This window comes from Ambystoma mexicanum, chromosome 2p (genome assembly GCF_040938575.1).
Source record: "Ambystoma mexicanum isolate Mex_15411 chromosome 2p, UKY_AmexF1_1, whole genome shotgun sequence".
Lineage (NCBI taxonomy): Eukaryota > Metazoa > Chordata > Amphibia > Caudata > Ambystomatidae > Ambystoma > Ambystoma mexicanum.
The window spans coordinates 276,309,731-276,325,039 of NC_090923.1; the positions used below are offsets into that span (position 1 = coordinate 276,309,731).

Sequence of the window (15,309 nt, forward strand, 5' to 3'; positions counted from 1 at the left end):
CCTCGTAGCTCGGGAAGAGGGCGCCTTACCAGGTCCTTTCTGGGTCAGTCCTTGGAAACACAGCAGCCTTCAGATTGCAAGGGAGAGCCACAACACTTCTCGTCCAGCGGGGGTTTCAAGGTCAAGCGTCAGTTACTCGTCATAGTGGACTTCAGCTTCTGAACACGATTCCTAGCAGTGAGAGGTCCCCAGATATCCTGTTGATCTCCCATTCATTCCGCTCGGTTACACTCAAGCATCCAATCAGGACTACGGGCATTAGTGCAGGCAGGCAGCCAATCAGGCACACGAGGTATTCAGGCCATTCACTTCTCTCCAGACACTCACGTGTATTGGGACACGTAACGAGCCATTCAACACTCCCAAGCTGCATTCATACCGGTTTCGGGCAGGGTTGTCTCAGTCATTGGGTCAACCACCAGATACTAGTCACCCACAACACAGAATGCATGTTCGTCACACACTCTATTCACCCAGGTCCCACCCACAACATACATCACCGGGAAGGCTCCAGCTAGTCTGGCCGGGCCTTCACAACAACACCATATATGGCATTTCCACCCAACAGCCAGTCAGGGGGAAGGGACAGAGACAGGGCTTCCCAGGACTTTGGGAAAACAAAGTAATGGGTAATAGAAAGCAAGAGGCCACAGGGGCCATCTTGTTTTCCATCAGGAATAGACTGATCCCAATGGCAAGGCCAAGGTATGCCAAAATGGAGGATACTCCGCGCACCTGTCAATTTCAGCATGGAGCTGCCACCAGCCCATACCCTGCTATGTGGGACACCCACAGGTGCCCAAAAACATACATGAGGGGCACAGGGTTGTACCCCCACCCATGGGTGCCATAAGGGTATCCCATGGGTCCGTTCACCAAACCAAAAGAAAGAGCTGCACTGCCAGGAGTCCCACATGAACTCCTACGCGGAAAGCGCGACAGAACACACGATAAAAAGCAGTAAAGGACAAGGATACGGAGGCCCTGTCCCTCCGATGCATTTCCAGCATCAGTCTTCTTCCTCTGAGCTGGTGGGATCAACCAGTTCACTCTTTTCGCCTCCCAAAGAAGTCTCTTGGTCGACTCGCCCATGCCAAGCACACCACTTTTGACCGCGAATAAAAGGACCGCACCTTTTAATCGGGACCTCCGCGGCTGGTTTCATCCCTGTGCAGTGCAACGACTCCCCGTTCCGTCCTCGACAAGATCTTCTCTTCCCCTGGTCGGAACCACAAACTTCAACCACTGCCAGGAACAACTGCCCCCGCTGGAGCTTCCTTTCTCATTAAGGTAGGTACTGTGTCCTGCCTGGCCTCCCTTTTTACAGATTGCTAAAGGTGACCCTTAAATCCTTGGCTTCTAAACTGGGTTGGCTCCAGGCCTTTTAACTATATCTTATGAATCACCCCAACCTCTTTTGAACACTCTGCAAAGACTTTCAGTGCACTTTAAACCATGTGATCCTGGGCACATTTCGCTTTGCTCCATTTAAAGTGGGACTAGCCTATGAACATTGGCTCTACAGTATAACCTGCCTTTCTCCCCTTGCTCTGAACTCTAAAAGTGTTGGGGACTGTTATCTTTTATGCTCTGCCTTTTTCTCTCCCTTTAACTACATTAACAGAGTGCCATCTTGGTTAAGCGCTCACATCTGTCCTAACAAATAGTAGTGTTTTAACCCTGAATTGTCTGATAGCTATTAAGGGAGGTGTGTATACCTTACCTGACTCTTTTAACTTGCTTTTGATTGAGAGTGCTAGTATATGTCATCAAGTGTGTTTTAAATAAATAATTGTATACTTTTTATACAAAGCTCTGGTCAGTGTTTGTTCTACTGTGTTTTGGCCCTATTGTGTATACTCTACATACTGCCCTACTCTTCTTGAGAGAAGTCGGACTGCTCAGCCACAGCTACCAGGTAAACCTGGGTGGTGCAAACTGCTACCAATTGGGTTTACTGCTTACTCCTGTAGTCTTAATCTTTTTGCAGTGTTCCCCAAGGGAACTGCACAGGATTCTGCCTAACAATGTTGACTTCTACACTACATCATTGTGTGCTCTGGCGAGCTGCGATAAGCACCACGGAGCTCCAGCACCGCCACACCAAGGTTCCAAAGTGTGCGGGGGACAGGCACCTGGGCACTCGGTCATGTCGTTAATAACGTGGTGTTTGGCTGCTAGATGGCCTCCACATGTGCGTTAAATGATGAGGGAATTGGGCAATCTGTGCGACAGGTTTGACTCTTCCACTAGCTGTTCTGCTGGATTCCCTCTGTCAGGACTTCTTAAATTAATCCATTTCCACAATTGCACATTAGCTTGATTGGAAAATATATCCTCTTGATATATTATGTGCTCTGGTATTTTCTTATATTTGCATTCCATGCCTTCACATACTGGTAAGGGTCTTGATTGTATATCACTTCCCCTTTTTGCAATTGGCTTTTATTCTTTGGTGCGTTTTAATATGGGTTGTGGTTGCGCGATTGCTGATACGCCCCAGGGGTCCTCACTATGCCTGGGTTGACTCACTGGCGCTCTCAAACTTGTTGACAGTCAAACATTTAAGGTACTCCGTTTGCTTTTCCTTTGTGACTGCTTCTTCAGTGCTTGTTCATCTCCTGTGGCTTCCTTTCACCTTGCAGGCTTTCTCACAGGCTCTCGGAGGTAAGGGTCTGCTCCTGGCTTCAAGCATCTCAGCAGCATGTCCTCTTCTCTCAGCATCTCACTTCTTCCTCTGTCAGACACACAGCTCTGGCACACCCGTTTGGGATTGCAAACCACAGACAGGCAAACTTATCTCTCGCCCACAGCAGCAGCAGTCTTTTGCGCCTGGCTGCCGGTCTTTAAATTACCCCAGGCATAGATGTTTTCGGCCAACCGCTACAGCACTTGTTGGGCTTGAAGATTCTTCCGCTCTGTTCTGCTCTTCTCTTCCTTTTCCTAGTATTCAGGCGATTCGGAGAAAAGGAGTGCACAGTTTGGTCTATATGCTTTGGGGAAGAATCATTTGAGGTTTGACAATAGGCCATGAGGGTATTGGGTTTGAGAGGATTACCCCACAAGGGGAAATGAGGAAACCAGGTCTCATCCAATGAAGCCAAGACGTCACCCTGGAGTTGGTCTCCTCCCATGTGATTCTCCCTCATGTAACCGTTCCCTGGCCATATGGGAGGTGGTCACCAGCCGGAGATCAGCGATGACCCCATTGGATTCATCGCAACATCCTTTTCCATCCCCTCTACTTTTGTATACTCCGTTTTCCTCCACAGACTTAAGTTCTGGACACCGCATGCAGGGGCACAATACAGCAACATCCAGAAAAGCTGAATGTGAGGAGACCACTTCAGTGGTGATTGTTAATATAAATCAATTGTGTATACAAATTACGAGAACAAATATTACCATATTCTCCAAACCGAAGAGAGTCCCACTGCCGCCATTCCACTACAACACCAACTGTCCGCACACCAGCGTAGATGATGAGCATCCCCAACGTGGCATCTAGCAAGAAGTTAATAAGGTACCTGCAGGAAGAAAGCAAAATGACTAAACGTGCACCATCTTAAAAAAGGTCATCCGTCATGGCTCTGCAATTATGCAAATGCTATTTTCTTCTATAGATATCCCAAGATCTCTCTTATTCTATCACACACTTTTCGGCTGGGACATCCGCACGCCGCTTTACAGTCATTTACTGTATGCACACTTGGACGATCACCCTTGTGCTCAATTTCGAACAGGTTCATCTTTCCACAAAACGTCAGAAAGTTTAACAAGCATTTTTAGTCTTTGCCACTAGGTGGCGATGTAAGCTGCCTATAAGCCAAAACTACTGGCCCGGAAAATGAAGGTAGTATATGAGATAAGAGGAGGAACGGAGGTTGTGGGTGTTTGACTTTTTATCCACCAACTGACTGCCCATGCTTTGCCAGTACCTACACCGATTCCCAGCCTGTGACTGCCTCGCCCCGCACATATACACACCCATGGGATCTCTCAGATAGCTCTATGCTCTTATGGTGACATCCATGATGTTGATAAGCAGGCTTTTAGGTATTTCCTACTTTTGTGTGAATAGCAATTTCAGCGACATCTTTTGGGCACACTCTTTGCCTCTGTTTTTTTAACCACAAACTTACAGATCGTAAGTTGGGTGCAGGTATATAGAACGGGAGGAAATGGCTTGCTGCAGCTGTAAATCAGCTCCTGGCGTGATAAAAATGGCTTGAGTGCACCGCAAGATTATTAGCAGTGTATCTCTTCGCATCTGTCCCTTGCACTAAATTCCTGTTCCAAGCATTGGCAAAGGCAAGAATTGTGGCTCTACTAAAGGCAATTTCGAAGCACTACCATAACATGCCCAGGTTACACCATTTGCCAGCTGTTTCCATCTTACGCCAGATCGTACCATTACAGCAGTGGCTGAAAAATGCCTACACAAACTACTGGCTTTGCTAATGCTCGTTTAGGTTCACTCAATTTCGAGAATGCATTTTGGACCGCTTGGTACGGAAACAATCAATTACTAGAATGCTGGAGACCCTCCAAGTTTAAAAGAATGTCAACTGAATTTTTATATCCATGACCTATGTACTCTGTGGGTGTGGGGGACAGCGCAATTCCACTGCGGCTACCATCAAAGACAGGGGGCGGTCATATTTAATGCCCACCCCCCTTACTGTTCTCCAAGGACCGTATGCAGGAACCAGTGTCACATCAGCAGTAACTGGCACAGTTTACAACGCCGCACACCCAATCTCCTGCTGTCCTTCAAATGGTCCTCTTGTTCGTCCGGACATTTGAGCTTAGCTTGTCATCTCACTTTCTCATGTCATTTCACTTTTTTATTTTGCAGTCAGTATAAAACCGCCTACAAGTGCGAAGAAGCCTCTTAGACGTAATACGAGTGCTCAAAGCACATTAAGACAGTGCTATTGCCCAAAAACATAGCTTTTAAAAGATAAACATTTGTATCGGTGCCTACCAGAGTGATAATGCTGTGGTTGCAATATAGTTTGTCGTTGACTTTGTCGGTTGCTAGTTCATAGTGAAATTCCAGCCACATTGTACCATAATCCTGTGTATGCCCAAGTAATGCCACGGTTTGAGTGTCAGAGGAATCAGTGGGCAGTGGAAAGTGAGAGCCCAGGCAATGTGCTACAAATGAGTATGAATTTGTGACTTAGCACAACAGTCTAATATAGCACAATAGCTGGAGGAAAGAGGCTTACTATGAAACTACACACATGCAACCGCTTGCACTCCAAATTCAAAAAGGATGTGCACACTTATTGGATGGACTGGCAGGAAAGGGATTTCAACAATAACCACCTTTAAATCAGTCTACATCCAACACCACATCTCAACATTAATCCAGCATTTTAACAGAGGTTGACAACTAAACTTACACAAGATTTGTGTAATGTGCCTAATAAGCAGGCTAACCCACCACTGGTACTCCATCAAAACTCTCCACTATTGCTTCAAACCTCAGTTTACATTAACAGCCCGAAGCAAACATTACCCACTACACCAAACAAAGCCCTAACGTTTCAGAGCTCCACACACACCCCCCCAACATCGCAACACAGACATCTTGCCCTGCTCCCTATACTCCTAAATTGTCTCTTGGCACTTCGGAGTCAACGAAACGTCAATTGTACAAGGCCCAATAGCATTGCATTAGTGCCGGCCTAAGCGCGCCAGCGACTGCTATCAGCAGGCGAAGCAATGAATGTTGCTTCTGCTGTAACACGTCTGCTATACCAGAATCTTCGGTGCCCTGACCGGCTGGTGAGAATGTATAAGTCCTCCTATTGAATCAAGTGACGGCCTCAAGAGTCTCCAGCAGAGGAGCACGAGGCGACACTATTGTGTCCCCTAAAAAACAGTAAATCTGCCAAGAATACATTTTTTGCCCAGGATTACACACTTTGATTAAGCAGTGCTAGTTAGGCACTGGATTATAATCTTACGAGTTGGTACAACTATGCATAAACACGTGAAGCCAAAAGGACCATCCTTGTTGCTTTCTTATCCACATCCTGAATTGGACAAGTCCCAGGATGTATATAATGCGCACCTGGAAAATCATCTTCGTTTTACACAGCGCTTAAAAACACATGGAATAAACTGCTATGGTACTCCTTTTATAGAAATTGGTTGGTGCACTCTATTGGGTTGATCAGGTTATGCTCAATTTTAAGAAAATGAATATCTGCCTAAAAACGAATCCTGTTTTGCCCGTTTAACTAGGCGGCATCGAGCCAGACAAGGTAGCATTAAGCACAGAGTTTTATTTGGTAACTGACAGCAATTCTATCGAATAAAGGCACAGATCTGATGAGCAACTGTTTTAGTTAGGAATGTCTCCTCGCTGTTCCAATCAGCTTAACACTCAAGCATAAGACAAAAGTTGCATTTAAGTGTGTAACAAAGGGTCGTTCTTAAAGTGCGGGTCTCGCAGAGGTACTGTTTTGACAGCGCAACCATGAAAGCTCTGGAGGCAAAAGGAACAAGTCCAACATTTAATAGGGGTGCGGGAGAATAAGAATTGTGTACACAAATACAAGTTAACCAAATGGTGTTGGGCGCCTGTTGGCAACACCCTTCTCCTGATAAACGTCATCCGAATGAATTAATCTTCAATAAGGATTTCAGTTATTCCTGCTTTCGGCCGCAAGGGGGCAGCAATGGATAGGGAATTTTCTTTTGGCCACTTTAACAGCTCGTGATAGAATTGGGCATTCCGTCTCTTGATGCAGTGATCAGAGACATAACAAACTAACAGTGGGAAAATTGGACACATCTGACGCAGGTGAATTTACAAGGGTTTCTCATCCGTAGCTTGAATTATTTATTGTGATAGAGTTCAACATTCGCACTTTTCGCAAACAGATACAAATGAAATCATACATCGTCATCATACATAACTCAGAAGTAAAGTTACAATCACATTAAGATCACAGCATAAACTAAACTTAGAATCACTTCTAAAACTAAGTTAAACTGGTAAACAGTTTAAAAAAAAAAAGTTACACATTTTACACGAGATTTGTGGGCCCTCTAATATAACCCGCCAAAGGGTCGCAAGCAGAGTTGTACAAAAATGCTTGAAGAATTTGTCAAGGAACGTTAATTCTTAAAACAGTCAAGCTCCTACATTCCACTCCAATATGAAAGGGATTCCATACTTCAGACTTGGAGAATCGACAACATATCAGCTCTTGGAATTTGGTTTCTGGCACCCAAAATGTCATTAGTGGGTAGTACGTGAAGTCAAATTTTTAAGAAATATAACCTCACCGTGAGTCAGGAAACTTTGGAATGTAATATGAAGTTTGGTGCAAAGATTTACTGCCAAGAACAATATAATGCCGAGGTGATAAGTTTGCATTCGTCAATAGGCCGAATCGAATAGTCTTCCTAGATCCTCTTTTACTTTGAGAGCACTTTCCATCAAGAGGTTCAGGGAAACATTGGCCGCAGCATGTTCAAACAGTTATCAACCCGGCCACCTATGGGCTGCTTACTGGCGCCTAACCAGCCGACCGAAGTTCTAACCCACGTCCTAACCTGGCAAAAGACACAAGCATCTTTAAATTAACTCGTAGATTTCTCCCACACATTGACTACGGTCACAGAGGCGTTCCAACCACAAAGCGCATAGAGGCCATACAAATGGGGGGAAAGGCGCTATGTAAAATGATAATTACAACCCAATTATTTAACACTGCAACTCTTCTGTTCTGCACAGTTAAAATCACGGAATGCAGCAGCGAACAATTTGGTGCAGTGTACATTTTACGCAGAAGAGAAAAAACGTTCCAGGTAACAGCCTCGCTAGAGAGAATACCTACATCGCACCAAGGAGGTAGTGGTACCCAGTGGTAAACCCAAGCACGGTTTCCAAAACATACCTGCAAAGGTTCGCCAAGGCATCTCTTGGCAGTGCCAAATAACAGCACCAGTATAAAAGTAGCTTAACATTTTAAAAGTGGTACATTTGAAAATCTTCCATAGCCCTTATTCAACATTTTGCTTGCGTGGCACGTAGGCAGCCATGCAACTTTTAATGTGCTAATTTGACAGGAAAATTGTTTTTCCCTCTGCACGTTATGTGCATCGACCCTACCTATTAAAGGAATGGTGCGGTCAGAAATATTATTGTCCCTATGGTTCGGCCATGTGTTTTTAACCATAAGTCGATTGATTGTACAAACATTTCCTATGCACCTTACCAGAGTTTGTCTCTTGAACACAAGCAAAATCAGGCAGCAGGGCGTGGCCATCTTGTCAATCTCATCACTTGCTGCATCGCCCTGGGTGACCTGCCTTTGCGGCACTAAATCCTATCCTCCGCCCCTGAGCCTGACATCACTAGACGCGTACCGCCCATTTCACAACGCCAAAGCACGTCCCGTGTCAACATTCTCTGCACTTCATCTAATGACGTGTCGCCATGGAAACAGCAAGAAGCCGCTTTCCTCGATAAGTATAAACAGACCGTTACACAACAGCAGATTTTCTTTTCTATTCCTCTCACTGTATTTCTTTGAGTATTCTGTGACTCGTTTCTGTGCTCTGTCAGCTACCTTCGTTGCCCGTGTCAACAGATACCAGGTACCACCGCTGTAAATTGTTTTCGTTTGTTTACCACACAATGGCAACAATGTCCTACCTTTACGAGCCCGAGTATTCAGAGGAGGAATTACTGGAAAGAGAAAGATGCTAAAACGATGGGGCTTCGGACAACAGTTGGGAGGACAATTCAACAGATGAAGAGCCTGGGCCTAGTCGCAGGGACAGTGTTTCCACCTGGTGTACCTGCAATCGGTGCGCGCGAATGCCAACCAAGGAGGATAACTGCTGCTGCCGAGAAAACTCTGGATGCTTGTCCTACATATTGCAAGGTGATCCACAGCCGCAATGCTTTACCGAGCTGCCAGACTTCAGGGCAGCCTGCCTCACACGGTCCGTGTTGAGTATTTTGATGGTGCTTATGCACGAACTTCACACAACAGTTCGCCCTCGTAATCCAAGTAACGAGTAAGTATAGTCTGGTTGGGATTTCAGTTAGGCCACCACTATTTCATGGTTGTCTCCTATATTCTCATAACTTCAATATATTATTGTCATATCAGTTTAGTCATTCAGTATTGTGCAGTGTCTAGTTAGCATTTGTCCTGGCAAAAATGACATTGGATACAAGAATCGTCATTGACAACTAAGGTCATTTAAAAACAGTTTCTATCTTTCTTTTTCACAGGTGTTACAGGCTGGTGGCCTATTGTTAGTTTACATGGTGGCTTCATGGGAGGCTTGGCCACCACGTTCAACGAGTAATGCCCGCCTGTGTCGTTGGTGCCATTAGAGAAACTTAAAGAAACTTTCCCCAGTGACAGCGGTCAGTACAAGGGATTTTCCCTTCACTGTGCTGCAACCAGACCTTTACAGTGTGTAGTAGTTTTGTGCCATCCACATTTTTTATCAATGGGTGTTTCAGCTTTTAAGTGAATCAAGTGTGTTTCCATTCAGCAGTGTTCCGGGTGCCTTATCTGCACGCCCCAGGCCCATCCATCCCCTCTCCACTATCAAAGGCAGTTCGCACTAGTGGATGTGCGCTGGCAAGGGGTGCTATCAGGGGCGCGAACGGCTAAGGTGCCAAACACCATGTACACTTCAAAGCCATCTTTCGCGCAGGGTTCATTGTTCACATGGCCTCCTCAGATCCAGAGTCTCCAGGCAGGCTCCCCTTGAAGCAGGCCGCGACCCTGCAATACACATAATACCACGATATATACATGTCATTCATTCAAACACACACCCCTTTTTGTAATTCTTTATAAGCCACTTGATATTTATCATGAGAACATCTTTGAGCACTGCAAGTCAACTCGTGCACATGCTACTCGAGAAGCCCGGTGACCGATGCTAATCTGCTCTTCATGGTGTTACTGTGAACTTCTGTGATCGCTTCGAGTGAACTCGTCAGTGTGCTATCTGTGAACATCTCCCTGTTCTCCTGCCACCAACTACTCCGCTTGCTGAATCTAACCGTTGGTCAAGGTAAGGGCATGTATCTTAATCATATCTCCTTCATTTGTAAATTTATATCTATTTCGAAGTAACATACTCAGTAGTGCTAGGTTAATTTGGCTCATTGCTATTGAGTTTCTGGATAGGTTATCGATATATCAATTTTTATCAGTGTCAATTGGCATTGAATTGCATCCTTCGCGGACTGTGTCTATAGTATAAGCATGTTTCCTTTTCATGCACGATAGAACATTCAAGGGACGAGTAACATGTTCTGATTTTCAACACATCAATGAATTGTTTGTGAAAGTTATCCTATAATACAGCCACCCATGCTGCACTGGTTTTGCTGTGGTGCCCAAAAGAAAGCGTGCAATGTAAAATGTATGGTTCAATTCCTTCTTTCTCACATTTTTATGCAAAATAATTTTCCGATAATGTTGACCTTTATTTTGCAGAATTTACAACAATGCCTGCATGTTCTATTTTCGGTTGCCCTTCTAAGACCTATGACAAATCTTGAAGGCATTACAATGCATGTATTCCCTAAAACTGTTGATCGAATAAGAATGGGTCAGATATTGCAGATATCTACCGGAAGAGCTTGAAAGTAGAGTCAAACAAGTCTTGGAGGACAAGAGGGGTCATCGATACTGCATCTGCAGCCTGCACTTTACCCCGAATATGTACGACACGAGAACAACTCGAAAATTGCTCCCAAATGCTATTCCGACTTTTTCCCTGAAAATTCCACCACAGGTGAGTCACGCTTCCGGATTTAGGTTTAAGCCTGTATTTTGGGTGTAAATGTCACTTATAATACTTTCGATATTTATATGATTGAATAGCTGTTTAAATAATGACTATTTTGCTAAACATCAGTCCTTGTTTTTGAGAACCCTCAGAAAATTGATTTATGGGCACAGATAATTATGCTATATTATGCATAATTTTCTCGTATTCAATCTCCTTACATGCCACTTTTTAATGTTGGCATTTCTAAATCGAATAATACTTTCCCTTTACAACTCCATGACTATCCACCGAATATGAAGCAACAAGATTCAACATCCATGTCTTGCCTGGAGTCATCACCCACTTTGAGGTAATCTTACCTAGCTATTCTGTTCCAGACTGGTTTTATGCACAGAATTTTAGATAATGCGATCATATTTTCGCACCGTATCATTGCTTTACACAATGTTTATCGTGTTTGGATATTGATATGTACCTTTGTCCGCGTCCCAATGTGTGTTCAATTTCCCATATTTTCATCCTTACTAATGCAAGTACTGTGTTTCAGGGAGATGCTGAAGCGTCCACTACAATTACAACATCCCTCGTATTAGATCCGGAGCCAGCGGTATGGATCATGACAGTTCAATTGAACGAGATAATCTGATCATATTTACATTGTGTAATTGTTTTACACAATGTTTCATTCGTACTTTACTATTGATATGTACCTTTGTCTTTCCAAATTCTGTGTCCAGTTTCCAATATTTTAATCCATACTAATGCAAATACTGTGTTTCAGGGAGATGCTGGAGGGTCCTCTACAATGACATTAATCCTTGTAGTTGTTTTCCGGAACCAGACCTTTTAGATGATCCGGATGTAGAGGTATGCGTACTGACAGTAACCTCCAAGGAAAGAAAGTCGGTCTAATTTTAGGTGTAATGCAAATGACTTATTTTAAATGGATACTCTTTTTTGTAGGGCTGTATACAAGATCCGTATATTGAACGGGAGGCACGTGGATCTGAGTCGGTGCGCCAGCTTGCTGATGGTGATGTTAGAGAAAAGAAGGTTTCAAAGAAAAATAAGGTTAGTTATAAACAGTTTATATTTTTGGCAATTGTTTTGTGCTGAGGCCTTCATTATATGCTTTTTAAAATGTAAATTGTACAACACTGTATGTTGGATTTACACTGAACATTCATTTTCCCCCCCATCTGTTCTGTAGTTGCCCGATGGAGTACGGACTATGCAGACGCAGACAGCAATACAAATGACAGATGCTGCTTGCCAAACTGTTTTCACCATGGAAGAACTATTAATTGAGGCGCGGCGTGTTCACACTCGAGATGCCTATGTCTAATGGCCAGAACATTAATTTAATGTGACCGGCGAATCCAGCAAATTGTTTTTGGACCATTGCTACAATGCGCCTGCTCCGCCAGAGGAAGATGAAATTGAATTTATAGAAGATTGTGTCAAGTACTCAGCGAGTAACGTAAAACTATCGACACCTGCCAAAGAAATGCCCCCTCCAAAAAGTCGACATTGATGTTTTCTCCTATCCATGGTCAAGTAACAGATGTTGAAATGACAGACTGAAGCAGCAACACTATTGACCGACAAACTAGACAAAGATATCAACTATAGTATGTCCAGTTTGGCCGATATGTCCACAATGGTTCAGTCTGAAACAACAGTTTTGCCGGATGACAGTCTAATAAAAGAGGCCAAATACATAGTATTCGACAGCAGCTTGATGGAGATTATAAAGATGCTGAAATGTGTGCATTCAGTGGGAGGGGAAGTATGTGGGAAGCCACTGGTGAACGTGACTCGCCCAACACAAGGCAGTAACCTCAAAATACACGCCACCTGTGAAAAGTTACATAACAAAATGTTCATGGTCCGCTCAACAGATGCTGGGGTAACTGCCAGCTTGCAATCTACTGTGTGCAGCACCTTTACTTTTCAGTGGCTCTAGTTTCACGAAGTTATCCAGTTTTTGTTTGTGGGACTCCATTTAATTTCTAAAACGCAATACTACAAATACCAACGTGATTATCTATTCCCTGCCATTAGTGAAGCTGGGAAAATTGAACAATTGGCTATTCAAAGTACATTATCCGACAAACTGTTCAGGCTAGCGTGACCGCCCCAGATTTTCTGCTGAGTACTGCACATACCATTTTCAGGATATGGAAAGTAGGAAAATTGTGAGTTTGGTGGTCGTCCAGGTGTCCCAATTTAAATCCTCAGTGGCCATGGAGAAACTTGGTTTTATAAAATCACTGGAAGACCGACAATCGAGGGGCATGCAAATTGACCTCATAGCCACGGACAGACAAGTTTCAATAGCCAATACAATGAGAGAGCAGTATCCAAATAAAATCAATTTGATGTATGGCATGTTGCCAAATCAATCAAAAACAATCTCTGCTGCAAGGGGGGAGGGGGGGGGGGGGGGGAGTTTGGAAAGTATCTCACGATGGTCCCAGTCTTTCAGCAACCATCTTAGGTGGAGCTCCAAAACATGTGATGGGTCTGTGGAAATTCTACTGGAAAAATGGCGGTCACTAATGCACTACTGTTCCAACGTTCACCACTGGACAGAAAACCAACATTTCCACCAATGTGAACATGGCCCTTTGACCCCAGAGCAGGCACGGAAGAAGAAGTGGTTGATCCCATCTTCACCTCCACACAGAGCCCTTGAGAAGATTGTGTTTCATAAAACTCTATCAAGAGATCTGAAGGGACTCACAGAATTCTGTCACACAGGCGATTTGGAGGTGTTCCACAATATGTGCAGTACAGACCAAAGAGATTGCATTTCGGCATCCAAGGGATAAAATCTAGGACTTTACTAGCGGTATTAGCGCATAACGAGAATGTAGGCCGGGAATAATCTAGGACTGCAGGAAACTTAGGGATGCTTCGCTACACCATGGCCTTTACGAAAAAGAAGCAAAAATGGGTTGTCAAACCAGTATATGAGGAAATTGAATTCGATTTTGTGAAAGATACTAATGTTGTAGAGATGCATACTAATGGAATTGTGTACGAATCTGTTCAGAGCACACATACATTGCCACAAAACATTGCCAACATGCCATGTCCACCCAAAGCAGAGCTCGTTGAACAGTTCAAATCCTGGTACAAATGATTACCATCTATTTTTATAAAAACATTTTTGGCAAAAATAAAGTGTCCAAATAAAGTATGCAATTTGTCTTTTGAAATCTATCCTCCAAGTCCATTTTAAAAAAAAAAACTAAATACTAAAAAGAAAGTACAATTATTACGATTGCCTTCACATTTCGCAGTTTAGTTGAGCTACTGTGGGACTCATTTTTCGTGTTAATGACCAATGGATAACAGTGTGCAAGAATCTTTGGGGAACTTTAAGGCAACTGCCAAAACCCAAACAGCTGAATATCTACTCGTCACACAAAAGGGATTAGACCTAGGCTACATAACATACTAGGCACGCAAGAAGTATTGACTGTGAAAACATGCCACGGGGTAGGAGGCCATGAGATAAGCAGAGGTGGGCCTATTACTAGACACATTTTGACTCAATGTTTGTGTTACAGCGACTAATTTGGGAGTAGGGGGCATTCTGTCATTGGCAAGTTTCCCCTACTCCTCAACAGCGCGACGAACAAGCAGTTACAGCCCCCCCAATTTTTTCCTCCAGGGCCCGTGCTTCAAAATTCATGTTTTCATGGATGCGTTGACACGGGATGTTGCAAAGTAAGAATGTATGTTCATTGCGAGTGAAGGTCACCAGCTTTGAAAGTTTGCGTCCCATGCACAGTATAAAGTTATTGTTTTTTTGACCTTGAGAGACAGGGACCATTCCGAAAGGGATTGAGGGGGGGTGTGGGAGGGTGTAATAACTAATGATTATGATAAGGTTGTCCATTCCGGAACTGGACCTAGTTACATAAAAGTTCAGTTTATGAAAAATCGTCGACACGAACGGAGGAGTCTGCATTACGCCAAGAGAATGGAAATGCCGAATATAATGTAAGTTTCTCTTTAGACGATTTTATACCAGAACTAGTCGAAATACGAATAGCTGACCGTTATTGCTGGGTTACATTGTACTTGTTCGTTTTGTGTGGCATATTGCAATGAAGTGCTAGTACAACGTTGGTGTGCTGGGCTATCTACCGGGCACATGGGCAGGCCAGCATCGAGACGCATGTAGACCACCACTGGTTTCCCCCTGGTTCTACGCTAATAAATCATTACATTGTGTGTGCACCTCAAATTGTTGCCGCATTACGTTTAGAGCTCAACATACTCCATTAACCTATCCTCGGAAGCAAAAAAGTATTTTCTCGGTTCACATTGCGTCACCTGCGCTAATAAAGAAAATGATTAATTGTAATAAAGATCGGCTACTGAGACACATTTCTATTTAAGTTTTGCAAACAGGTACATTGTTCCATTCTGCGATTGTCATTTATTCCAGACCCCGACCAATGGATTCTTCAATCGCCAGCTGCAGCTACAGGTCAA

The 15,309-nt window shown here is 43.9% G+C and overlaps 1 protein-coding gene across 2 annotated transcripts in view; it reads right to left on the reverse strand.

The window, feature by feature from the left end:
* The window catches only part of STIMATE (STIM activating enhancer), a 620,507-nt gene that overhangs the window by 454,105 nt on the left and 151,093 nt on the right, over positions 1–15,309 (reverse strand). For both annotated transcript variants that reach the window (XM_069643543.1, XM_069643541.1), the window contains exon 4: positions 3,406–3,527. In XM_069643543.1, coding sequence (XP_069499644.1) covers positions 3,406–3,527 — 122 coding nt within the window. The remainder of the gene's footprint in view (positions 1–3,405; positions 3,528–15,309) is intronic.